This window comes from Odontesthes bonariensis, chromosome 18 (genome assembly GCF_027942865.1).
Source record: "Odontesthes bonariensis isolate fOdoBon6 chromosome 18, fOdoBon6.hap1, whole genome shotgun sequence".
NCBI classification, from domain to species: domain Eukaryota; kingdom Metazoa; phylum Chordata; class Actinopteri; order Atheriniformes; family Atherinopsidae; genus Odontesthes; species Odontesthes bonariensis.
The window spans coordinates 14176540-14204450 of record NC_134523.1 but is presented as its reverse complement, the minus strand read 5'-3'; the positions used below and the strand labels follow the sequence as shown (position 1 = coordinate 14204450).

The 27911-nt window shown below is 39.8% G+C and overlaps 2 protein-coding genes across 5 annotated transcripts in view; one reads left to right on the top strand and one right to left on the bottom strand.

The window, feature by feature from the left end:
* The window catches only part of LOC142367565 (putative 2-ketogluconate reductase), a 379644-nt gene that overhangs the window by 174944 nt on the left and 176789 nt on the right, over nucleotides 1–27911 (top strand). The gene's annotated exons all lie outside the window — the stretch shown is intronic.
* LOC142367396 (ras/Rap GTPase-activating protein SynGAP-like) overlaps nucleotides 1–27911 on the bottom strand; it is a 56784-nt gene that overhangs the window by 22938 nt on the left and 5935 nt on the right. For 2 of the 4 annotated variants that reach the window (XM_075449354.1, XM_075449356.1), the window contains exons 2-12: nucleotides 26304–26407; nucleotides 18178–18266; nucleotides 17920–18041; nucleotides 8981–9134; nucleotides 8561–8659; nucleotides 8127–8387; nucleotides 7615–7950; nucleotides 7325–7469; nucleotides 4628–4772; nucleotides 4050–4286; nucleotides 1331–1532 (exon numbers count right to left, since the gene is read on the bottom strand). In XM_075449354.1, the coding sequence (XP_075305469.1) occupies nucleotides 1331–1532; nucleotides 4050–4286; nucleotides 4628–4772; nucleotides 7325–7469; nucleotides 7615–7950; nucleotides 8127–8387; nucleotides 8561–8659; nucleotides 8981–9134; nucleotides 17920–18041; nucleotides 18178–18266; nucleotides 26304–26403 (1890 nt within the window). In that variant the 5' untranslated portion in view covers nucleotides 26404–26407. The remainder of the gene's footprint in view (nucleotides 1–1330; nucleotides 1533–4049; nucleotides 4287–4627; nucleotides 4773–7324; nucleotides 7470–7614; nucleotides 7951–8126; nucleotides 8388–8560; nucleotides 8660–8980; nucleotides 9135–17919; nucleotides 18042–18177; nucleotides 18267–26303; nucleotides 26408–27911) is intronic. The other 2 variants (XM_075449355.1, XM_075449357.1) reach the window with 2 other exon arrangements.

The window sequence follows — 27911 nt, the reverse complement described above, 5'->3', positions numbered from 1 at the left end:
CGATTCCCTCCTAACCCAAATTGGCCAGGAAATAATTCAGTGTTTCCCACACATAGACTAATTCGTGGCGGTGCACCGCCACATATTGCGTTTCGTTATTTTTTATTTTTTTTAACGCTATTTAAAAAATTCGTTAAGCTGCATTTCCTTTCCCTGCTCTTCCTCCGTCTCTGTCAGTCACGCGTCTCTCTCAGCCCACACACACACACACACAGCCCCTCCCCTCCGTGCACACCGCGTGTGTCTCCATCAGCGAGATCATCCCTGGAAGCGTGGAAGCTTGCTAGCTTCAGCGTCGCGTTAGATTAGCTCAACCGAAAGAAGATGGCTGGCGAAATTCACGAAAGGTTGGTATCACGTGCACCTTTATAAAATCACACATTAAAAAGTCCTATGAAAACATTTTATATTTTGAATACAATGTTGTCCCGTCCCGACCCGACCCATAGCAAACAAGCGATTACGCCTTCTTTATAAAGTTAACTAGTCGCAAGTTTGCCGTAAAAAAAAAAAAATAAATAAAATGTTGTTGGGTTGTCGAGGTCAAAACACTAGCAGCTGTGAATCAAATAAAGTAGGTTTTTTAAACTCTTACACTGAATGTTTGCTGCTTCAATCCAGATGAGTATTGAAAAATATTTTCCGCGATTGAAAAAGAGACGTGCGTGTTGAGGATGAGGACCAGCCTGAACCGGAGGTATCAGTCTGAAACAGCTGAACAGTCCGACCAGTGTAATTAGCTATGTTATTCATTTGTTTACAATGAAGATGTGAATATTAATACAATAAAGTTCTGTGTGACCAATTATTAACGAAGGAATTATTTTGAAGAATTTTTATTTTTAACCCCCCCCCCCACACACACACACACACACATTGCCTTCACATCTGTGGGAAACACTGCAATTGCTTTTTAACTGTAAGAAGCATGCTTCTTAAATGTCAAACAACAACCACACCTAGACATTTACCATGTAGAGCATCCCATAGCGTCAATTCTTTTACAGTCACTTCAGGAAAAGAGGAACCGTTTCTTCCAACGGAGTAAAACTTACTAACAAGTTTATATAAATTCAGTTTCAATCATGAATGAGTCATCCTATTAGCTATCTTATCCAAAGCCCTTGTAAGTAAAGATGCCATTTGGTGTTTAGGAGTGGCATGTTCATAAATCCCTGTGTTGTCTGCATCTACCTAAAATCTATCATGTGTTACACCCACGGTGAACATTTTTCTTTAACAGCAGACACACCAAAGTTATCAATATGGCAATGAATACTCAAAGTTCCTAGTGTGAGTGTAATTTAACTCATTGTGTTATTCCACCCACCTTGCTGAGCTGGCCCATGACCTCCCACAGTAAACTGTGGAGCATGGACAACTCTCTGCCAAGGTCAATGTAGCCCTCAAATCCTCCAGCGTTTCCTCCAGTTTCCATGTTGGAAATCTCATATAAAAACTGTTGCATGGAACCCCACTCCATCTCCAGGAACTCATTCATGAAATACATGTATTCCTCCTTGGGTCCAAATCTGTACACAATTATCAAAAATCATGACAGGACACGTGAAGATGTAAGAAGCAGGAAATGTGCTCTACTATCAAGGGACAGATATAATGCTTACACATTATATGGCACAGAAGAAAAACACTCCATAAATCAGGCTTTTATGGTCGAGTGGCCGGGCAGAGTTCATCCCTCACAAACATAACAACCTGCTGGGAGATTGCCAGAAGCCATCTCAGTTTCCTCAGATTGGAGTAAAATCCTCTGATCTGATGAAACTAAGATTCAACTATCTGATCACAATTCCAAAAAGTCTATGTGGAAGAAACATGGCACTAAGTGGCACCTCAGTAGGACCATCCCTACAATCAAACTACAGGGATGTAGTTGTACAGTGATGGCGGCATTATCCTGTGGGGATGTTTTGTTAAAGTAGGCCCTGGGAGATCAGTTAGTTTAGAGACAAAGTTACAAAAAAATGTAACATTGGGGGAAAAAACAGTTTTCAGTATCTCAGATTAGGGCTGAAGGTTCACATTTTAACAATTAACCAAATAATACCAAGAAAAGACACAGGTGCTTCAGGAAAACTGACTGGACATGAACCCAGAAAAGCACCTAAACACTATTACTTTTTTTTCCTTTTAAGGTTCAAAGGTGAAGTACTTTAAGGCTTCAGGTCTCTAGGTGTATAACTCTATAATATTATCAGGCCCAGCCACCAGGATTTTTGTCCATTCCTCAAAGTAGAGCTGCCTCAGTTCATTCCAGCTGGATGGGTTCTGCTGGTGTACAGCAATCTTTAAATCATAGCACATATTCCCCAACAGAATGAGTTCTTACCAGAGAGATTTGACCTGGCCATTCCAAGATGTTTAGATCTTTCTACGTACACCACCTGAGTGTTGCCACAGCACTGCATTTATTCCAAGCCAAAAGGTAAACCTAAATCTTAGTTCTCTGGAAGGTAAAAACTAGAATGTGCCCGCATTTGGTGACATCCGTCATTGCTTCCATTATGACAGGGAACGGGCCAATAAGTGGTAGCTAGTGCATGTTATTTTGAGCAGCACTCGGAAAAAGAAAAAACTTAAAAGTTTGGTCAGTGTAATGAATGTATGAATGCATCTGATGTTGGATATATCCAACCCAAACGCCTGAATGAATCTTTGCTGTGAACCTTTGCAGCTCGTTCTGTTTTACCCTTTCTCGTTACCACTCTGATAAATGCCCTTCTTATCTGGTCTGTGAGTTCCGGTGGTTTGCCCTTACTTGGCAGGTTAGTTATGGCACTATAATCTTTACATTTTCTAATAATATATTTAATAGAGCTCTTGGGGATACTCAGCTTTTGATACATATTTTTTTCCCAACCCAACCCTAATCTATAATTCTCCAGGACTTTGACTGAGTTAATATGAGAGCCCTGGGTTTCCCAGGGGTACTTGGTTATTGGTGGCACTTTCTTCACGGTGTTGCAGTCCATAAGGGTACCATGGGGTACTTCACTAAACTAATCATGATTAGTTTAGTTCTGGAGGTAATTGCAGCGCTCCATCTTATTTTTGGATGTGAATAAATATGCATATACTCATTTCAAGTTTGTTTAACATGTTTTCTTTCAATTTCTCTTCACTGCACTGTTGCACTGTGTCTGAAACATAAAAAAAATTAAAAAAATAAAAACAAATCCCCTTTTCTTCCAGGTTGTAAGGAAACAAAAAAGAAAACATGGGGGGGAAATACTTTTGCAAGGCACTTTAGGCTTTCCCTAGATTTATTTCTAAGAATGAGCAATAGTTAATATGGTCCTCTATGTTACCATTGCCCACATTATTTAACATAATATATACTGTATTTCTTAGCTATTTGAAGCTACAAACAACAGTTTATTATGTTTTGCTGAGACTAAAGTACTTTCAAACATATCCGGTGTCACTTTCATACCTTTTGAAAATGCAGTTTGTAAATATATCGGAATAAGACATTTTCTTTTGTCAGACCAAAAGTCTAAAATCCAAAGATGTTAAACTTGTAAGCCCAAATCCTCTTGCTGGAGAAGCTGGGAGCACAATTTGAACTTCACTAAAAGCCACATTCAGTTTATTATATGTTGTGCGACATTCATTACAATATTTCAAGGTACCGAATCTTATGACAGGTGTGAACTTAGGAGTATTACATCAAAAGTTATTTAACTTAGTCCAGTAAAATGTACAGCCACCTACTTACTGTCAAACTTTTGATGTATTAATCGCAGAGGCCTATTAAGGCCAGAAGAATTTGTTCTAATATTTAAAAAAAACAAAAAACATGTCACTGAAGTGTGGAGAGTGGAAGCACGAACAAATGTGTCACAGCAGTGAAGCTCTGAGCTCGCTGTGTGTGAGTAACAGCTTATACCCTCCCAGTCAAAACTACAAGCCTCTATTTCCGTGATGCGAGTCTGTGACATGCATCCCACCCGATACGAGTGTCTGCAAATCTAAAAATGAATCAAATCAAATCAGTGTGAGAGAACAGGTGAAAATAAAACACTCACTTGCTGAAGCTGGCCAGGTTCTGCATCACCTTGGCTATGAGTGTAAGTGTGCGGGACGTGCGCTCAGCGGGGTACTCTTGCATTAAGCTGAACAGGGAGGGCGACATGATGGCAGGGCACATGAAGCGAAGAAATAGGGAGGAGCTGATGAGGCTGTCGGCGAGATCCTCTCTTCCGCGCTCGGCACATCTGGCCCTCCACGAGGCAAAAACTTCCTTCAGCTCTCGGGGAAATATGCTGAAACAGGAACAAGTGTCAAGGAAAACAGCGAGATGTAATGCCAGATCAAATCGTACTTTTATCAGTGATGTGGCTCTCAGAGAACTTAAGAACTTAAAAAGACTCAAACATTCAAATCATGTGGATGATCAAAACAAGATGTTTCCCTGTTTCAGCACATCTGGCTCAAATGGATCATAAGCAGGATTGCACAAAATTCGAGGGCAAGCTGTGGAGGGAAGCCATCTTATTTGAATCAGGAGTGTTGGACCAGAAAAATGTCTAAAACACGCAGAAACCCAGAGGACAGGAGAGGTATATGTGCGGTTTTCTTTTAATTTCTGTAAAGAAATACTGACCAGAGGGAGTTGATAATCTTGCAGAGCAGAAGTTCGCAGCACATTCGAAGGTTGGCTTGATGGTCGCCAAGGACTGATGGTGGGACACGCATGGGGTCCACCTCACAGTTCTCCTCAGACTCATATAAGGCTCGAATGAAATCACCTGAAAGTTGTAGAACATGGTGTCTTTACTTTTCTGGGTAAGGACAAAACTGGTCATCCAGCTGTACTTCTTAAATTTACTAGTAATTAGTAACAAGGTTGACAGACATTAGGCACTTTGTCTCTTTGGCATCAAGAAAAAAAGTATAATGACACAAACACATCTCACATGTTCACCACTGTATAGGCCATTTTAGTAAATTGTCATGCATAACCATGAACATTTACGCTTTTAATGCAATATAGACATGGTAATAAAAATGTTACCATAAAGGGGTCTTGCATGCATACAAAAAATGTGATGCACATATCTTCTGATGGTTTTGCATTTTTCCGATAAGCCTATAAATTAGACTGACATAGTTGCTGTGAATTTGCTCTTTGGTCTGTGGACTCACACTGCGAGGCCTCAAGTTCAGCGTTTTAGCTATTGCAATCCTAGTTACCTGGTAACCTGAAATTACGAGCGAGCTTTATTATTACAGAACCATGGAAACAACAAATTCTCACTGGTAAACAGTATATCATTTACAACCTAGCCTGATCCTAATGCTTTCTAGTCTACTCAAAATGTACATTGTATTTCATCTAAAAATACATAAATGTAGCAATTAAGAACTTAAACTCCTAAAGGAAATATAGTATTTACTGAGATCACAGATCAAGTGGGAAGTGGAGTCACTTCTATACGAACAGACATCTTTTTGAACCCCTTTTTTGCTCTCTGCAGGCTATCAGGGATCATGTCAGCCTAAAATCCCACTCCAGCCGATAATAATCCCCTAAAAACTCAGTGTTTCTCAATTTTATTTTCAAGTTTTTGCCATGGGGAAAAAAAAAAAAAAAAAAAAAAAAAACACTCCAAGATGGCCCCCTCAGTAATTAAAAAATTAAAAATAAAAATAGACAAACAACAAATGTAGCAAGTTTTAGGACAAACCATAGCTACTGCATAGAGGAGATATTTGTCAAAATTACTCTGAGGAAATACTGGACTATGTTTGTAAAAAAAAACGGCAACGAAATTGTGAATTTCCAGAGCGTGTTACTCCACACTCGGCTCTACTATACGGACTTTACGCTGAAGATGCCAGCTGCAGCAGGAGCATTTCCGGAAAGATACTGGCTGGTTTTAAATTCATTCTGGACTCTCTATCCGACCACATGAAGACCTCGGGACACTTCGGTTTGGCTTTAGGGACCCTCTACTCACTACCACGTAAGTGTTATGTTGTTTGGAGCTGTAGAAGAGGTGTAAAAATAGCGTTTTGTAGCAGCGATACCATATGCCCCACTCTCCTCCAGGCTAACGACTTTTGGCTGAAGACGGTCAAATCAAAATTCTCAAAACACATCCGAATTAAATGATTTTGATGTCAACTCAACGTATGTACTCCCAACATCCCGTAAATTGACCTAAAGTGCATTTTACTCCGGATTATCCCTTTAAGTTCGGAAATATAGTGAAGTAAAAGTGAAAGTTGTCAAAAAATTTTAAACTCGAGGAAAGTACAAAGTATTCCAAAATATACTTAAGTACAGTAGTGAAGTATTTTTACTTCGTTACTATACAACACTGCTTAACAGAACCCTTATTCAAAATTTCATTTCACAATGCTTTGGGGGGAAAAAAACCCATCATGTTATGATGTGACACAAACGCTACTCGACATGTTTCCCATTTGCTGATGTGACACTGCTACAAATATGAGTAATGAGAGAAAAGGATGATGGATTACAATTAAAGATTAATACAAATTCAACATAGATATCGCAGTTATTTTTACCAAGCGGCAGCTGTTGCAAGAAATATTTGGTGTGTAGTTTGACAGCTCTTCAAACTTTACACACCACGTCACTAAACTTTTCCAGCCACGTTTCTACCATCTTAGAATTATGGATTAAAACACTCAGTATTATAATTTAATCGTGCAGAGCCCAGACTGCAGGCCCCAGTTATCTCATGCTTTGATTATTGCAACAGTGTTTTTACTCGTCTCAATAATAAATCCATAAACCGACTCCAGCTTGTATAGAACTCGACTACTAGACGTCTAACAAGAAACAGGAAATATGACCATAAAACACATTTTACAGGTTTGGCTCCCCTCCACCAGCACCCAGGCAGTTTTAGGATTGATTTTAAGATTTAATTGTAGATGTTTTTAAGCTCTTAATAGCCTCTCATCCATTCTTATACACGCTTGCGAGCACTCTGAGATCCTCTTGTCTGTCCCTGAACCATTGCTAAGAACCAAAGGTGACAGAGATTTTCCTGTGAGGGCTCTAAAGCTGTGCAATGAGCTCCCAAAAGAGATTTGGTCAGCAGAATCACTCATCTCTTTTAAATCACTCCTTCAGACATACTTTCATCGGAGCCTTAGATTTGATTGTTTTTTCTTTATTTTACGTGAAACCAATATCATTTTTCCAATTCTATTCTTCTGTTTTAATGCATTATCATTACTTCCATTTTTTATGTTAAAATCTCATTTGTAAAATGTTTTTGATTTACCTGCAACCGAGAACAAACACAGTGATGTGCAGTCTTACCAATAGCTTCCTTGAGGTATCTGTGACCTATTAGTTTGAGGTACTCTTCCACAGCCTTTGTAGCGAGTGTGTTCTCCCGAAAGATCAAATGCTCACGGTCCATGAATCGATCCACCTCACACATCGCCATGTCGGACAGGAACTCCTGAGGAGAGATTGAATTTCCAGTTCAGTGGACATTTCCTTGTAAATTTTAGTCTAATAAAAAAATAAAAAAAAACTTTCAACACACAGGGTGTTGACAGACATCAAAAGCGGGTGTTTAGGACAAAAATGCAATCTTTGTGTACCTTTGTCTTCCCTGTGCTTTGGAGGATGTGCACCAGAGCAAACGCCACCTCCTCTTTACTCTTCACGCTCAGCAGCGGCTCCAGGACTGCACACAGTGTTCGGTAGTTGTTGGTAATGTACTCGGCAAACTCCTTGTACAGCTCCATTGGGAGGATATTCATTGTCTGGTAGCGAGACTTGACACGCAGTGATGCATTGATCGCTTTGGTACTTCCAACGCCACCACTTTTTGCCAGAACACTGGACTGGATCACAGGGTACCACTGTTCGACAAACTGCCGCCCTGTGATGCTGGATATGGGGATGCTGACAAGGCCAAGGTATGTGCTTTTTTCCTAGTTTGCAAACAAAAAACATTATGTTCATCTATATATCTACATATGTATAAATATCTATAGATATATATCTATGTATCTATATATAGAGGTGTGTATATACACATGAGAAAGAGAGAATATATATGTAGATATATATATATTAAAAAAAGAATTTACTGAAATATTTTCTTTACCTTGCGTCTCTTTTTGTCCGTTTCCTTGTAAAGGTGCAAACGAAGGCTACGAATGGTGGGCAAATTGTTAAATTCAAAGTGCTCCCCCCAGAAGACAGTATCAGTGCGGGGTTTGCTGGTGGTGCGTGCGTACAGCATGTCATCAAGACACAGCTCACAATAGTAGCGTTTCTTAGCTGGAAGATCTCGAGCCTCAATGATCCACAACTTGAGCACATTATCCACCCGTCTGCTGTTATCCTGAAAATGGAACGAGGAGTTCTATTACTGCATTATAACAGTCCTTATCTACATCTGTCTGAGCAAAATTGAATGTGACAGGCCAAGTGCTTGGTGTTCATTTAAACAATGAACCTTTAATCAGATTCAGTGACTTAAATGTCCAAATTAAGTAAAAAATTAAAATTTAAAACCTACAACTACACTGAATCTACCTTGTTAGGTTTGACAGCTCGTTGCAGATTTTCAATCCATTTGTCTCTTTCTGAAGCTGATCGGCAGGCAAAACATTTTGTCCCTGAATTAGTGGTTACCTGCAGAAAAATGTATACGATTCACTCATGTTCATGAAATATTCATTGTATGTCTGCTACTAACGATGAGTTTAATCACTGTTTTTTTTATTTTTTATTTTTTTATTAAAGTAACACTGTGTAGGATGTAGTGACATCAAGAGGCAGAAATGCAGATTACAACCAAATTGATACTCCCCAGCCCACCCCCTCTTATGAATAGGTCACCTTATTTATGGAAGTTTTAAAAGTGGTGGAAAGTGGCTTTGTAGTAATACCTGGATTGCTGTACAATTACAGTAAGATTAAAAGAATAAAATCCAGTCAAACAACTTAGCACACCTCAAAGCAGTACTCTTGTCCTAAAATGCTTGAGTGGACAGGCTTGATTATGGCATCTTCATCCAAAACTAGGTCCAGAGCCTCTGCAGCACTGCTGGGGGAAAGAAGGGACTCGTGGGAGTGGGATTCTTTGAAGCTTTGCATCAGGCGTGTCCTAATGAGAGAAGAAGACTTGATTTATTTTCTGAGTTCATGTAGATATTTTCACACTCTTACTTCAGTATGATTTCTATAGTTAAGACTATACTATCAGTTATTGTGTTTGCAGTTGGCTCTATTCACCCAGCTCATGGTACTCCATATTGTAGACTCATCAGCCACGACATAAAATCCACTGAGAGACAACATGAGCAACAATGATCATCTGGTTACAAAGCAGTGTTTTACTGAGAAATCTTGAGTCATGGCATCAACGTGAATGCCCTGCCCGCAGCGCGCTATGTTTGAACTGTGCCCGGAGTTTCTTGCTGCACTGCAACGATTGGCAATCATTGCTGTGAATTTGTGAAAGTTGGCGGATAAAATCATGTCTTCGTGTATTCGCACCGCCTTACTCGCGCGAGTATTGCCGCGGGTGTAAATTGAATTTACTCGCCTTATTCGCGCGAGTAAAAAACAAGCGAATAGCTCAAGGGGCTATCCATTTCATTCTCTCATCAACCATTGCTGATATAAGTACCATCGCGTCCTTGTACCTGCTGTGGCAGTCCGAGATTCATCTGAAACGCACACGCCGTCGTGTCTGGGTCAGTGACATCATCCGGTGGTGCATTCAGCTCGGATAATTTCACCGCCTTCTCCAGGAGTTGCGTCTGGATGACGTCCGCTTCCAGCGGTATTTCAGGCTCACCAGGACCCAGTTTGATGACCTGCTCGGGAGGATCGGTGCCGTGATCTCTCGGCAGGACACCAACTACAGACGCTCCGCAGCTGAAATGGAGCTACGGTGCCGTGATCACCTGAAATCGGTGCCGTGATTTCAGGTTTATTTTTTTATTTTATTTAGTCAGGGACCATGTGCAAAGTACATTAATTACAAAGTAAAGAGACGACCTGCACCAGATTGTAGTTTAGGAGCTAATTTCCATCTGCAGTCCCATCTGCATGTCACAGACACGACTCCATTTCAGCTGCGGAGCGCCTGTCCATCAGATTAGCTGTGGCCATGCCATACAAGGCTATGGGCGAGGCTTACGACCGAGTGACGAATCAAAGTTTCGCCTTCTCTCACGCGCTCATTTGTCTGTGTCTCTAAGTGGGTTGACCCTTCAATGACCAGTGCAGCCCAAGTAGATCGAATTACACTTGGTGCGGCGCATACTCATATGACTTGTTGTGACCTACCACATTTTAAAATGAGTGACACAAAAGTGGTTTGCAGCGAAAGTTGGCCTTTAATAGGCTCAGACCTTATACCAGAAAAAACACCAAAATGATATTCAAAGAGGAAATTAATGAAGAAATGCAAAAATAAATACGAAAAGACACGAGAAGAATCATAGAGATGCAAAATGTCGTCAAAAGCCCTTTTCACTGTCATTTCAAGGCACGACTGATGCACAGCTGTGTCCTGAGAGTAGATGCAGAGGCAGAATAAGGGATAGAAGTTAACGTGCTTCTGATACGCTCCTGAGCCGGCAGTGGAGGTTGTCACAAAGCAGAACATGTGCGTGTGTGTGTGCGTGCGTAAGCAGGAATGATGGAACACACCGCTCTTACCAACAATACTGTTGTTACAATATATATATATATATATAAATAAATATATATATAAATAAAAACAATTCCTTTCACATTTCTTTGGTTTTGACTAAACACATACTGATGTGGCGCTGAGCCTCTTCTGTTTGGTCTATGTTAATAAATTAACTGAATGAATTAAATTCACATGGACAAAAATATATTAAATGACCGCACAAATGCAAATGACACCTGAGATATGAAGTAACCAGAGTGTGAAACAAATCAAACAAAATTTGATACCAAGTTGCCAATATCAGACACAGCAAAATTACCACAAAAGACAAATGAAATGGCAATGAACAGATTCAAAATAACCAGGACTGAAACAAAAAAAAGGGACAAAAATGAGCACATATACATATAAAAAAAACCACAAAGAGATGTAAAATATCCACAATGTGATGCGAAATTATACAAAACATCTCCTGATGGGGCTTTTATACTTCTGTCCCTGGAAGCCGGCTGTTACATAATGTGTGCATGCCCTTTCCAGAACAATGAACGCCTCACATCACAAGACTAGAAGTTGAAAAAGCAAATGTAATGTTGGTATTACCAACAGTGGGGCAAACATGTCAACTAAGAGCAGCTCAGCTCTTTCAGCCTATAAAAATACTAAATATAAAGGGAAGTGTTCGTGTTTGAGTGAGAGGATGGGACTAATGGGGGTGTGTGGAGTGATCAAGAAATAACCTTTTCAAGAGAACATTTCTATCAAGGGAACAGAAAAGTGGAATTGAAGGCAGAAAGGTGAACCGAGGCAAAGCAAGGTCTGTAAACTGAAAAATACATCAAGAAAAACATTGCTGCTGAAACACAATGCGTGTGTAAGCTTCTCAGCCAATCAGGGAGTTCCTCACCTTCAGGTTCAGCTGTAAATTTTCTTTCTGAGTCAAACTGAAACTTACCAACAAACAAAAACATGTCTCTGGTGCGTCCACTAAAGGTCCCCTAAAAACATCCACCATGTGTTGCTGTATAGGGTTCCTTTTTTGTGACAGAGACATTATTTGTAAGCCATGGGCAGCCAATTATCTGGGGATGCATATGCAACCGATCAAACTCTGCTCCCCCACATTGTAGTCAAATGTGCAACTCATTAAGCAATACATACTATCTTAATGACACCCAAACATATATGCCTTTATGTTTTGGTATCTGATGTTGAAAATAATTTTGTCATTAGTATTTTGGCTTTGTTCCTACTGAAAAATACATATTTTTTTTACATATGAATACACACACACAAGTCCTGCTAACTTCCTGCAGGGAATGTTTCACTAGGAACCAATAGCTGATGTTGTAAATGTCTTATGGATGCCTAGAGGACATCCCTTGTTTGCTGGTAAAATGCAAACTAGTGATACGCTTTGCTGGCAGACATATATATAAGATATGTGGGGCAAAATTGTAGTTCTGTAGCAATTGAAAATACAGTTAAGCTGGTCACACTATAAAATTATGAATTGATACTAGACAGCTTCAAAGGTTCCTTCAAAAGCGATAAGAAAATTAAATAGCCAAAAAGTTAAACTTGCGTTAAAATCATCGACCTTTGGAGAAGAAATTAAAATGGACAATTTTAGGTTTCGCTATGTAAGAAGGACAAGAGGACTAAAAGTGGCCAAAAGCTGATAGTACACTTGATATTTAATTAATTTGCAGAATGCAGCAGTTGAGAAATGCTCTGGTAAACAAACCGGCTTGGCAGTAGAGGTAGAGCAGCTGCGTTGGAAAGGTAAAGTGTGAAGCTGAATGCTGTGGGTTTATAGCAAAGTCAACTTAACACCACTGTGAGTGAATTAAGCTTGTGTGGGCAGAACTCAAAGCAGGCTGTGAAGTCAGCCGTCTCAGGCAGCGGTGAGCGGCTGTGGTGAGAGTGTGCTGATTGAGGCAGTCACTTAAACCCCGACATTATTTAGCCTCCCCCAGCAGCTCCATCAGTGCTGCACCCACAGAACCTATTGGGTTAATACATGCCATGTTCTAATATTTAAAGTGGGCTCCCGCATTTTAGAACAAAAGCTTTCATCACATCCTTTTCTAAAAGACACTTTCCTCTTTGGACATCCTTACCCGCCCACCCTAAAAATGTCTATAATGCATTTCCTCTGGCGACGGGGAAAGTGTGCCGTCAGCACTACGTTTTTACTCTCTCCCACACCTCATCTTTGCGTTTCCCATATGTGCGTCGTGACTAGATTGTGTGAGGACTGCATAAAATTTTGATCACAATGCAAGCGAGATTCCACTGGGATGTGACCTCACTTCTGAACACACAACAAGAAAAAGCGGTCAAGCTAGAGCATCCCGACAAGACTGACTAAAGGAGAATAAAAATGTTTTTTTTTTGTTTTTTTTTTAAAATCACACAGACTTGATAAACTAAACTACAATGCTAACACAGCTCACCTGGATTGTACATGAGAATTTAGCTTCTTTGAGTTTTCCATCTTTTTTGGTTGTTTTTTTTTTTTTAATGAAAATGGCATTCAGCACTTAACAATATGCTGGCTTCCAACCTGGCTCCACATTTTGTATGTTTTAGGATTGATTTTAAGGTGTCATCGTTGACTTATAAAGCACTTAATGGACTCGCTCCCTTATATCTTTTCAACCTCTTACAACCTAACGTGTGTACCGGATAACTCGGGTCTTTGAATTCTTTGCTTTTAGTCACCTGTAAGTCAAGGCTGACAGCAGAATAGACATTTGCAGTCACAGCCCCTGAATAATGGAACCAACTGCATCTGCCTCTAGGCTGGCTCCAACACCACCTGTTTTTAAGTCTCATCTTAAAACATCATCTTGGCCTTTTGATTCCACGTGAAAGTTCTTTTTTCTTGTTTTCAGTTTTGTCTTTCAAATCTTTTTTTTTTTTTTTTAATGTAAAGCTGTTTTGTCAGTGTCTGTCGTTTTAAATGAGCTTCATAAATGAAGCCGTCTCGACTGCCCAGGGTTGACTGAAATGTGAAAAGAATAGAAGCTGGATTTTTATCACAAAGACATTGATGTAGCCAAGTATAAAAATCTAGTATCACCAAGAAACAAATCTGATGAAAAATTACAGTATAAATCTTAAAGGATAAATCATTTTAAAGTATAAAAATATTCTTCTATAACTGATATTTTGTCTGAAGAGGTTTTCCTTTCTTAAAAGTAAAAGGAGGCTGGAAGCGCTGGCTGCGGTCAATCAGAATGCATCAAGATGTATGTCTGCCATCCTCATTTTGTTTTCAGAGGAAACACTATAGAGCTTTGTCCCTACATTATGTTTGAGGCTCACTGAACACATGAACATCTGAGGGTTTCATGAAAATGTGTGGACAATTGGGTTGGGTCTTTCTCCACAGTTGGGGATCGCGCACAAACTTTAGAGTGAGACAATGATTGCTGGAGATGTGTTCTCACAGCTGGAAACCCCACAAAACTCCACCAGGGTGGAAAGAAGAGGATGCAATACATGAATGCAAGAAGTACTGAGAGGAAATAGCTGTGTTTTGTTTGCCCCCAACAGTGGCAAAGGAAGTTCCCCGATGACTTGTTTGTGTTCATATCAATATCACATTAGAATGTGTCCAAAATATTGACAAGGCAAGTGGACAGCAATGTGCAAGTCAGCAGAAAAGAAGATGACGAAGGAACTCTTATCAGCATGCTGCTGCGGACTACCTGCTGTTTTCACACATGGTGGAACTTGCTCATTTTCTGGACTTCTTACAAAGCAGCTGGTTGGGTTCTTTGAAAAAGTTTTGGATTGCATTCTCACGTGAAGCCTCTCTGAACACATCTAGAAAAGGGAAAAGGCTTCAGTCTCAGTGTGAAACAGCTTTAGTTGGACCAACATGCAGAAGAAAAATCTGCTGTGCACCAAGGTCAGCAACATGAAGATGTATCAAACTGAGAAGTATTATCAAAATCTTTTATATTTTTACACTTTTGTCAGCTTGACACTGGCATTAGCGACAGTGCAATTTGTTTTCAGAATTTCCACAGTACCCTATAACAACAAGCTTCCTTTGCACAGGAAGTATTAGGTTTGTTTCAGATTTCTGATTCACCGTACGGAATCAGATTTGTGACGTACCATATTTGGCTCGTTAAGAGTGTATGTTAATATCTAATTTGATGTAAGTGCACAAACATCTCCATCTTCAGAAGGCTGTGAAAACAACTACATTTTCCAAGCTCAGTAAAAACAACTGGCAGCTTTAAGTGACCCAGTCATTAGAGCATCTCCGATGAGGGCCCGCATTTAAAGATTGAAATATTTTGTTATGAAACTCATTTGGATAAATTTTAGTGAGAAGTGGTATCCAGCATCCAAGGGTCTAAAATCCCTCCAAATCAAAGAGTAAAGGGAAAGTTGCCTCCATCAGCATCCTGCTCATGTGCAGAGAGAAGCATGCTTAATTTCTTCAGATAAAAAAAAAAAAAAAAAAGCTCTTTTAACTTTTATATGCTCAGCAATTCATTGTTGTAGTATTTAAAAGTGATTTCCCCATCAATCCAAATCACCAAAACCTGTGGAATAACTTTTGTAATTTGCACGAATTAGGGTTTAACAGTTCGCTCAGTCACACACTGCTGAATAACTCAATCAAATCTGAAGTTTAAGAAGCCTTTTTTCAAATCATAATTTAGATAAAAGTACATATAATTAGGTGCAGTTATAAAATGCATTGAACAAACCAACTTTTCCAATTTACTGACAATACATCCTCTCGATTCAGTAAGCTTTTACAGCATACATTTATTTTGCATTCATTTGTAATACATCACCGCTCTGACGGCAGTATTGCAACGCCTGGATAAATTGCTTTAACACTTCTATTGATACCATTCAAATTAATATCTTCTGTCGCTGCCTGAAAGCAGTCTGAAATCATCAGTGAAGCCCCCACTAAAAGGCAATGTCCTTCATCCAGCAGGGCTTTGCCTTTGTCAGAGTGGTTGATAAGGAGACACAGTAAGAGCAAAGGGCTTTGTGAGAGCTCATCAGAGCTCTGCTGGCAGCCAAAGATATATCCACATCCTGCTTCAGCCACATAAAGACCGAAGTGGCTCTTGGGTGCAAAGAGTCGACTTTAGTTTTGTAATGTAACAATTCGACGAGGAAAATATAAATCTTAATGCTGCCATTTAAGCATCAGGTGAAATGTAGTTATGAAAAGTTGGATGGGGCGATAGGAACTGGTTGATTTAGAAACAAGAAATAATGCGTTTTATTCAGTGGTGCATTGGGTCGTATCGTATGTTGTACAAAGAATGATGTCAAAATGATTTTAACAAATAAAAATCTTCATATAACTTGCTATTTGTCATTCCAGCCAGTGGTTTACATGATCCCTTTTCAGTCTGAACTTATTATGAAGATATAATCCAGTGTGTAGATCATCTGTTGTTCCGCATGTTACCTGAATATAGATGAATGTGTTGCACAAGTGGGATTTAAAAACTAATGTTGACTTCAATGTGGATGAAGAAACACATCGACCAATCAAACCATTTTAAAGAAATTATTTCTCTGATACAGGCTACAACTGGATTTGCTCTGAGGTCCCATACTCTCCTGAATCAAACTTCACACAACCCAACTTTATCTCCCCTTTAAATATCCCTTTAAGTGATACAGCAATGCCAGTTGCAGATCTAAATCTATGGCAAGGCTGCTAACATTCTGACTTAGGGATTCACAGCAAACCGCCTGAGTTTACTAAAATGAGACATTTTCATGCAGAGGCAATTGTGGTCTAAATTATTCCCAGTGAATCCACTAAAAATGACACAGAGCAGGATGTCAGCTATCCAACCAAAGTACAGATTTGATTATTAATGATTGAATAGGGTCCAAAGTTCAAAGCTGTTCCCCATCAATATGCACAACCAGGCTAACGGAGTGTATCCACCATCTTTGTGATCACAGTGGGCCAGATACTGCAGAGTCGACCAAGTGATTTAGAACCAAACCACTGAAAGAACACAGTTACTGGTCCGACTCAAGCTTGGATGTTTACTGAATGTTATATCCATCTCTGTCTCCCCCTTGAGGCTTTGCAATGTCAGTTTAAAAATATCAATCGATAAAAAAAAATTTTTTTAAAAACAACCATTTGAAAGGTGTTTAGCCTCCGTTTGCTCTGGCGGTTTGTAAATTCTCAGAGGGTTTTTACAGGTATCATCGTGGTATCCCAACTTCCATCCATATCTTACTTCATGGGGTAATAATTTTGTGTTTCAATGTGTCTCTATGTAAGCACAACACAATATAACAGCTACTGAGATGGTGGTATGTGTGAGGATCACAGACAATTAGCATTTCCTTATTAAGTTGCAGTCATGGCCATGCTCAGCTTTTTCATACAATACCCATACGATGAATACTCAGTGGGTCTACATGGTGAGATTAATTCGATTATAGATATAGTTGGGTTATGCTCCTTATTTGAGCAAGGGTAATTATCCTTGGATATATGGCGGTGAAGGAATCGAATCATAGGCACAAAGCATGTCATACTCCGATACGATAGGTGGCGCTGTATCCATTTCAACTATTGCTAATAAAGCCACTTCCAGTTGACCGCTTCACCACCAACAACAACAACAAACTCCGGCATTCGAGAAAATGGCGAACGAAGAGCAAGATGAAGCTACGTCCCTCTACATTTCATTTGTGATGAGCTGCTTGTTGCACAAACGAAATGCACAACGGCGCATTCTCCATCACGTTGTTTCTTTCTTTCCGACAGCGGCGACCACAACAGTAATATCGTCTCTTCCGACTTCCGGTTCACAACCCCGGGAAAAAATCTTGCGTATGCGCAGAACGCAAAGTCCAATTCACCACGTGCTTCACCCGTCTGCAAGCAAGTTTATTTTGACTTTCAACCGAGTTATCTCGGGGTCTTAATCCAATCACGAGTAACCCGATCCGATCCAATTTCTTGTCCGATTAAGGTGTCTACATGAACTTAATAACTCAGTCTTATTGTAATTTGGCCAATAATCCAATCCTTTCAGTGCCATGTAACCCCACTGACTGAAATCATTCTGAGGAAAAAATAAATTGGTTAGCCTGATGATGTATGATCACCTTAAACATATTGGAAGCACTGCCCATTGAAAATCATTTAGACAAAAAGGTAAAGGCAAGATGATGACCTGGACTATGAGAATGCCTCATCAAGGTTACTTACCTCTCTTGGTCAGCACTACGAAACCGGGGCAAAATCATTTGTCTGAAGCTGCTGGTCCGGTCCAGTTTGGGCTGACTTTTTGCCCTCTTGATGGAACCTTTTAATCTTCGATTGAGAAAACTCTGAATAGTTGACACGACAGAGAAGGGCAACGTTTTAAGAGCAGCACAGTTCCAGAGAGATCCCAGCTGACACTGTGAATTAACAACGTCCAAGAAATCCAATCTATGTGTTTTTCTTTGGTTTTACCGTACTCACCGGCTGCCTGAAGGGCTGCGGAGTCGTGTTGGGTGGGGTCTCCATGCTTGACTGTCTTACAGAGGCAAAACTTGCCCTGCGAGATTGGTCTACAAGGAAACAGTGCAGAACATAAGCAGCAAGAAACAAAAGTGAAAATAATGATCTGAAATTTACTCAATTCCGGCAGCCAATACGGAAATAAAGACATCTAATGATCAAATATTTTATACAACAAATCTGTTGAAACAGAATCAAATTGTTACATTTGGGTGAGTTAAGGGTTTGGTGATGACACAAATTGTCAGAAAAAAACCTGATTAACACATTCAAAGAAATATCTGAAACAACTGGTGAGAAATTTGACAAGGTGATAGCAGATGGAAACAAAATGTCTTTATATACAGAACATCGAGGTGATAAAATGTCAGTGTCATAATATGTTACCACATAAAAGCTGTTACAGCTTAACAAACCATCATTATGCTTATTAATAATAATTCAATATCTTGAGTAGATACATTTTTAAGTCATATTTCATCACTTACAAGCAAAATATGTTGCACCTCTTTATGAGGTCATAGCAGTTCAACTGAATTTGTTCATTCTAGTCAAGTCTATATGAACTAAAAAGCAACTTTATTTCATTTTCTTGTTATTCAATATCTTACTCAGAGCTTGTGTCATTACCTGGCAGCTGCTGCTAGAAAAAGGAAACGGCGTCAGAGAACATGACGAAACACACACAACTCACAAGCAAGGTACCAGCACAGTAAAGCTTAAGCCGAAGACCATCAACAACAACAACACAGCTATAATCTGTTCCAAAAGAAAAAAGAAAAGAAGTCACAGGAAAGAAGGCAACAGTGAGAAAGACGCCTGTGTGTTGTCTGCGTAAATAGCTTTTTGTCAGGTACTGCTGTCAGAAAACTTTGTGTATCCAAGGCCAGTGGAAAATGACGCACAAACTTGATGGACTTATATCGGAAGGAAGACCTACACTTCAGTGAGTCACGTTGGAACCTCTGGCTTCAGTCTGACTTTAGGCTAGTGCAAACTCTGCAACATGCTGATGGATCTATAAAAGTATGAGCAACTTTCTTCAGGGAATTGCAGCCAATACCTATTCTGAATCACCAAAGCAGAAGAGGCCAGTGCACAGTATTATAAGGGGCTTAAAGGGTACAGATTATGTTCCCATATTACTTCTTAATCTTTATTTCTACTTTTGGAGCATATCATAAATCTATTTCCTCCTCATACTTCTAAAAATGTAGGTTTTCCTCAGGTTTCCAGCATATTCATTTCCAGCTTATTTAGTTACTCATTTCTAGTCTTATTTCTACACACAGTTCAGGCTTTGGAATAACACAGCAAAGCATGGGGAATGGACCATGTCAATAGGTAAAAACCTGACTCTTATGATGATTTTTCAAGGCCAGATTGTACAGTAAAATTCACATTACATTTCATATTTATGCAGCTGCGAAGCAGGATTTTCAACCAACAACCTTCTGCATACTTAAAAGTTCACCGATTCATCCAAAGGTTTCAGCCTTATTTAGCCTGTGAATGAGCTGTTGGCGTGTTTTTTTCTTCCAATTACTTCTTTTTGTTATTTTCATTTTTTCAGAAATAACCGAGAGAAGCCATTTTTGTTTTGCAACAGAGAATCAAGACACTCTGTCATGCTATGATTTCGCCGCTTCCAGAGCCTGTAAGTAGGCTACTCTCCAGGTTCTATTTTGATACCCAGCTAATTGTTTGGTATCCATGGAAACAACTCTAAGGGCTTCTACTTGAACTGTAGAAGATATTGGCACACAGCTGCACAGTAAAGATGAGATAAAAACACTGAGCAACATGGAGCACAACACTGTGCCTCTGCCAGACGTGCAGAGGGAAGTGATCAGGCCTATGGGCTGGCCATGAGGGGCAATCTTCCTCAGCTGGAGGAAATGTTTCTTTTGTGGCACATGTGGGGCAAATCACAACACTGCAAATCGACTAAATGACCCGCAGAGGACTATTCAGCATATATCTAGCTGCGCCTAAAACAGTAACTTGCAAGATGTGGCAATCCAAGTAAACGTGACTTGTTATAACACATGGATGTTTTCAGTTGGGCCCTTCTGAATGTAAATTGCTGTCAAGACGGAGAGTGTGGGTGGCAGCAGCCTCAAGCAAACTGTGATACAGCGAGAGAAAGATAGAAAGAGGAAGACTTTGAGTGGGTGTTAGAGAAACATACTCAACCTTTAGGATATCTATTAATACGAATTTGGAAACTTTGTTAATACTCTTTGATATAATAAAAATGTTTCTGCAAGACTTTTTGTTCATTTCAAAGAAAAAAGACAATAGATTAAGTACAGGGATAGTGCAATCTCTACATTTGGGTGATCAGGACTTAGGCAGCCCTGAAAAACCCAAAGTATAACAGTTTTATTGTTACAAACTAATCTTGCTGCAGATATTACAAACAAATGCCAACACACAACTCTCAATGAAACCCAGGCACACAATCATCAAACAATAATTACCAAACCTACAATTATACATACAGTTAATCGGCGGGATCAGTCTCTCCATCAACAATGGCCTTATTGCACAGACTGGGTATAAAAAGAGACTTTATAGGAGCCAGAAAAAACACCAAGAAATCCTGAATGGAACTTCAATAAGGAAGGGGTAACATGAAAGGGAGAAAATATTAACACATTACTCTTTACAAAAATCTATTGTCTGCTTTATAACAACCAATTCAAGAAACCTTTCAAGACAATATTAACCTTGCACTGTTGTCTTAAATCCTCACGCAATACCTCTTTTTGTGGGAGAATATACAGGGTGACACTCAGCTAATAACCTACCCACCCCTCTGTTTTGAAGAGGGGTGGGGCCCTTTAAGGGAGCCAGTAGCAGAGGTCATCTAGCCCACAACTGGGACTTTGGGGGGGCATTTAATAGCTAAATTTCCACCACGAATTGATCACTAAAGTAAAAGGGGCACTTAACCTCCGCACAATAGAGGGGCCAAGGGGTGCAACTGGGATTGGGCCTTTGTTAGATTACTTATTTAGATCAAACAGGAATGCCATAAATCATTGGTAGATACAGAAATGCCCACACACAATAGAGGAACTTGAACACCTCTTACATGTTTAGAAAGCCAATCTATTCAAGATTTACTGATACAAAGAAATTACGGAGATAGTTGAAAGATAAAAATATATTGTAACGATACGTTTAAATTCTTTGAAGTGGGGTAGTTTAATGCCCCAATTCAAAGTAATTTGCATAAAACAAATCACATTCAGGGCACCCCTGGCATCCAGAAACAAACTGGTGTACCAGCTTGGAGGCTTAAATAGTGCTGGCTGGTCATTTGTCATACATGCCAATAATAACAGCTGACATGACCTTGCATCTACCAATGATCTGTGTGAGATGAAGTCACAGGTGAAGGAAACCTGAAAAAGCCACTCAAGACACTATCTTAGGTCATGATGAGCAAGACTGATGCTTTGAGCTAAATGCCAACGCCAGCATTCTATCCCACTCGCAGTGATAATGCAATGCCACAATGTTAACTATTTTAATATTTCCTAATGAGCACTCCAATTAGGCACTTTTCCCTTTATTTACAGTGTAAATTAAATTTGGCATGTGTACACAACTTACTCTGCTAATTAGAAGTAAATCTAATGTGCAGTGCGGCTCATTAATCATGCAGGTATTTGTTCATAAAACATGATCGGGGTGATGCCATTTAGCTGCTATTTACAGTTCACCCCGAAGGGAGCATATACCTAATCTTATGCATGTTAAAAGACACTACACTCAAGGGACAAACAAATCAAAAGAACAAAGGTAGACAAACAAATTGTTTGCTGAATGCTTACACTTTGTTTCAAGATACCCTGTGATGAGACACTCAGTCAGTATCTATTGCCAAAGCAGGGCCTGATTGTTGGCTTGCAGATGATGTGCTCACACATATTACTGTCTTTCACAGTATCATTTGCTCAGAATGCTATTTCAGAGTTTGTGTCCTCTGAAGGACATAAAAAATTTAATTACAGCCCAAATTCCCTCAGACAATACTAGTGGAACAATCTATACAAGTTTCAGCGTGGTTAAGCTGACAATAAACAGAATGCAGAAAATACACTGTTTGTTGCAAGCAAAGTAGTATTTATACAGGTGTGGTCAAGTTACTGTACGTCTGCCATAAAAATGAATGAATATAACAAACAGCAAAATTAAGAATTATGCCTAAGGGGGTGCTTTGATAGCTCATCGCTGTCATTCAGTTTGTCTCATGTGTGAGACCTACATTTGTGTTAGGATACCAAACATAAAAATATTCATTTTTATCATTATCATTAATAATTTTCTTTCTGACACAGGGGATGAGGATTGAATTTACTGATTAAAACTGTATGAGTGGGAACTTATTGTGACTGTACATAATGTTGGTGTTGCAGACCAGTCTGGAAGGACACTTTCCAGAAACAGATGACACACACAGGATCTCGTTATGACTGGTCTGGAGCATCCATTGACTCAGACAGGTCTGCCGGGGCCGATGTCGCATTCGTGTCATATGGAAGCCTCCGTAATTGCCATATTCCAAATAGTAAACACGGTTTATGATGACAACGAACCACAAACAGTGAATTTGCATTTTTCCAAACAGAACTGACTAAATACCAATTTATCCCAAATACATGTGCTCAAGCACAGAGAAAGTGGTCATATGGTCTCCGACTTTTAGAAGCTGGGCTGCTGCAGAGTGGTTATAGGCATATCGGAATAAATTGGCACAAAAAAAAAAAAAAAAAACATGCATAAAAGTTAAGAGAGCCTATGCTTGAATGTCATTATAAATCATTATCTTGAGAACCGCAGTTAACCATTTAATTTTCTGAGACAACAAGGCTTGCTTTGTCGAGATAACGAGTTGCTATCTTCTGTTAATTAGGCCTTGGAAAGTTGGTTTTCCCATCAGTGCAAATTGTGGGCTCACCAGAGGGGAACTGGTTAAAATTGTATTTGTGCCACAGGTGCCATGCTTTAGAGGAGACATTTACTTAACTCGCTGCAGCAAACAGAATTACACATGCATGCCTTGATTTAATATTAAAGTTCCTCCAAAACTGTCATTATAGCGAAAAATTCAATTAGGTGTAAACATAGGAACCTCATCTCGAGCTCATCCTAATCCCTGTTTGATCTCGACGAACCAAAGCTTATTTTCTAATAATAAATAAAAACAAGGCAACACTTTCTTGAAAAAACAAGGTGAACGCACTTTTTATAATAAGCTTTGTCATCTCAGGGCAACAGAACAATCCAGTCGTGACTGCAAGATAACAGCATCGAAATAAAATCACCACAAGTGAGGCCGCTCTCGGCCTCCGTAGGTATCACAAGAGGCAGGTGAGTATGATGTTGTTTGCCATTTGAGTGAAGTGACTTGTCAAGCTAATGCTTAAGACTACAAGTGCTTGTTAAGAATGGCCAAAAAAAACTCAATTTAACCAGCTCCACCAAAGTTGAAAAACCACTCTGCAGAAACTGCAGAAGTGTGCAGAAAGTTCAAGCCATTCATTAACGGCGTGCTGTCCAAACATCAGCATGACTGACAGGAGCAAAACCTCTCTGTATCGACTTTATGGTTCTTTCACAGCCCGGCAGCGTCACCCCAGGAGGTTTTAAACTGTTTAAGTATGAGCTGTGAGTTACTAACATAGAATGACATCGGAGATGCCAATTGCACAGTGATGCACTGCTACGATTCGGTGAACCAGATGGAAGATCATCATGCCATGCCTGGTGCTTTTAAATTTAAAATAAAAAAAACATTAGAAACGCGTAACAGTTCTTAAAGGAGAAGTTCGTTTTTTTAAAACCTGGACCTTATTTCTGGCATAAAATATGTTCATCTAGTCACCGATAACAGTTTGGTGAAAGTTGGCGTCCTTCGGAAAAGATATTTAGATTACTCGAGATCTGCGTATATCCATATAACGGGAGAGAACAGGGAAGAGACAACACAGCCTCTAAATAAGGCATTATCTGTCTTTATTTCACCAATACTTTAAGACGAATGAATGAATGATACCGCGTGTACTATTGCACTGTTAGTTCATAGCTGCTGTGTTGTTGTTATCCGGGGCTTTCTACACACGTGTCTAGCGGAATGACGTCATCGATGCGCGCCGCTGCAGCACAGCTCATTCACTCAGTGCTCTGTGACAGTCGGCCATCTTCACACGGAGTTTGCTACTGCTAGTTTTGTGCAACATGGCAGGATATTTATCAGATTTTGACGAAGTGGACGACAACTTTGAGTACGATGGACGATGGAGCTGTGCTGCAGCGGCGTAAGTCGATGACGTCATCCTACTAGACACATGTGTAGAAAAGCCCCCCTATAAGCCCCCGATAGCCCCGGATAACAACACGGCAGCTATGAGCTAACAGTGCAATAGTACATGTTCATTCATTCATTCATTCATTCGTCTTAAAGTATTGGTGAAATAAAGACAGATAGTGCTTCATCTAGAGGCTGTATTGTCAATGCCCTGTTCTCTCCCGTTATATGGATATATGCGGATCTCGAGTAATTTAAATATCTTCCGAAGGACGCCGACTTTCACCAAGTTGTTATCTGTGAGTAGATGAACATATTTTATACCAGAAATAAGGTCCGGGTTAAAAAAAACTAACTTCCCCTTTAAAAGTGTTTTAACAGAGGACAAAGCATAAAGATGTTCAATTATCTTTATTACCTTACCACATTCACTGAACAGATGATGGTATCAAGGTAATGATGCTGTTACAACCATTTTTTTTTTTTTTTTTAAGGTGGAATGATAGATTTATTTTCAGCAAAAAACGACACCTTGAACTGCATTCAGAGCCACTCCAGTGCTATGTTTAGAAACAGCACCGTAATGAGGCAAATGTAAAATGCACAGAAGAGGCAGAGCTGCAGGACTTGAAAGAAGAGGTGGGCGGAGGGGTTGAGGAAGAGGGGGCACTGTGGGTGTGAGGGAGCCACGGGAAAGAACCTGCGATCAGCCTAAAACCTGACAGATATTCTTGAAGAAACAGGAGGTGAAATAAAACAGAAAGTGTCTCCGGGCATTCTGCAATATAGCCAATATTTCTAAAGGCTGAGCCCATGTATAAATGTCCTCTGGGTGAAACAAAAAGCAACACAAATAAACAACCTGAAGTTGCTCTTCATCACATGTGTTTTCCAGGATTCCTGTCCTTCTCCTGCCCGTCCCTCTGCTTGTGTGTGAGAACTAGCCAAGGGGAGTGTGGCCTAGTTACCATAGGAACATGTTTCCAGCTTGTGCACTGCTCTCCATCAAAGTACCTTCATCTCTACTCATGTATTTAGAGGCATTATTGCTGTGCTTGTCAGTGTGCAGAGCCAAATTAAAGAGCTGGGATTGAAATTCTAGAGATCAAGAAGCGATCTGAAGCTCCTGACATCGACCACGTTGACATCTCACAGCACAGTTCAATTAAGGTCATTTTCAACTCAGAGCTGCCCTACAGCACAAACTGCCTCTTGTTTGCTTCTTCCTCACACTTTTAGCAGCAGTTTAGGTCTTAATGTTTGAAATGAAACAAAAGCTTTACACACTGTGCTAACTGTGAATTGAATCTCATCTTGTTTCTGGAGGGAGCAGAAATGGCTGCTTTCATCTGCGGAAGCAAGAGAGGAGGAACACTGGAAGTGCATCAAAGCTTGTGCAAAAGGCAAATGGCGCCATCAAAATCAGAGGATGTCAAAATAAAACTCTAGGAGTGTGACAAAGCTGGTTTCAGAGGGAGAGCGAGGCTCCAGAGGAGGATTGAGTGGTACAAAAAAAAAAAATCCTAAATACGCAGAGGTATTTTTGTAAAGCTTCACATTGCTAATAAGGACTGGAAAACCATGGCAGAGCTGAGACGAGGGTGCATGTTAAACCTTTCACTGACCATTGAAAACAGACAAAACAGCAGCCTAAAGGAGACAAAGAAACATATATAACAGAAAAACCTTACTGGACCACGACAGACTGTAGACGAGGCCGAGAAATGACAGTAAAGCAGACTGGTTCTTGGCTAAACTGACTCACTTGGGGTTAAAACTCCAGGTCCACCACAGCAGACCTCCACTTGACCAACCAACCCAAACTGACTCTGATGCGGCAGCCACGTCTTTGAAGATGTGTCCATGCAGCTATATGGCACAGACATAAGTAAGAGTTCTTTTTTTAGTTTTTGACACCAATGCACCAACAATCACAACAATGACAAAAAAAAAAAAAAAAAAAAAAAAAAACGTGTGTGGAAAATGTACAAACCAGGGTGGGAAATGGTTCCAATATGGATGCAAGTTTAACACATTTCATACTGTGCTGCTTTCTTTTTTCCTCATGTAAATGGTTAGTGTCTCTGTGGATGTAAAACTGCCATGGATTTATTTTTTTTTTAAATGTTCAGCTATTTGAATGTAATGAAAATATATGGGAAGTATGATTGGAGATGCAACCACATCCACATTTGTCCGCGTCATGGAACATGACTGTTTTTGTGCACTTCCACATGCAGCTCATCAATGTTGCCCTTTACACAGTTCCAAGCTAAATGTCACAAAGCAGCTCAACCACAAGCTGCTACTATGATTAATTAATAAGCATTCCTACAGATAGATCAGCATTTAAATCCCCTCGAGTCATGTTTGAAGATGCCAAACAAAAAATGTTGCTTTGAATAACAATTTTCATCTGTTAAAATTTCATTAAAAATGGTTCACCTTACATACTGATAAACTCTTAAAGATGACGTCTTTGCCTCTTGTCTCCCGATTCATGCACAGCTGAATCAATCTACGGTTGACTTGGTCATTTAACTGGACCACCACACTTGTCCCAGTATACATGCATGGGAGCGGAATCGAGTTATTGACTGAGGTATGTCCGATGCTGTATTTGCTTCGGACTGTGTGAGAAAAACAATCAAGACATTCTGCAGGCTCAAACTTTCTCTGTGGGAGATCAACCTTCATGCAAGCACAGCTGAATTCATTGCAGAAATGTTGTCTTTACATTACTTACATGGGGATTTTGTCAAATGACGCCACAGTTATAAAATCAGGATTATATCAAAGCAGAGCAACAGTCTGGAAATGCTTAAAGCAACTGCAAACTGCGCCAAATGGGCTGATTTTCAACTGCAATATCTGATGCATGTAAACATATGACAAAGGAAATCGAAAAATGTGTAAATGAGAGCAGCTGTATTTTGAATGCGGCTGTTTCAATATGGCGTACACATGCCGAAGAAAATTGAGCTAGAACTGCATTATCTGTGTGTGTTAGTCCGTTTTGGAGAAGCTTGGTTTTGTAAGATCTCTGCCAGAAAAACATGTTAAGGGGATTTTAAAAGTCAGGTTTTGGTCAGACTAGTTTTTTCCCCCCAATGCCATGGAAAAAAAAAAAAAGGACGCTCTTTTCTCCTACATCCAGGAGTGTTTGCATAGTGCAAGCTACACGCTAAACTGGCTTACCGGACAATAACTGGACTCCAGATTAGCTGTTACACAAGCTGTTGTTACACAAGCTAAGACATTTTCCACTGCCAGTAGATGAACGTGTCTCAGTTCTTTACAGCGACGATTAAAAAAAAAAAAAAAAATCCATCACAAAAACAGTTAAGCAGAGGGAAATCAAATCATCACTTTT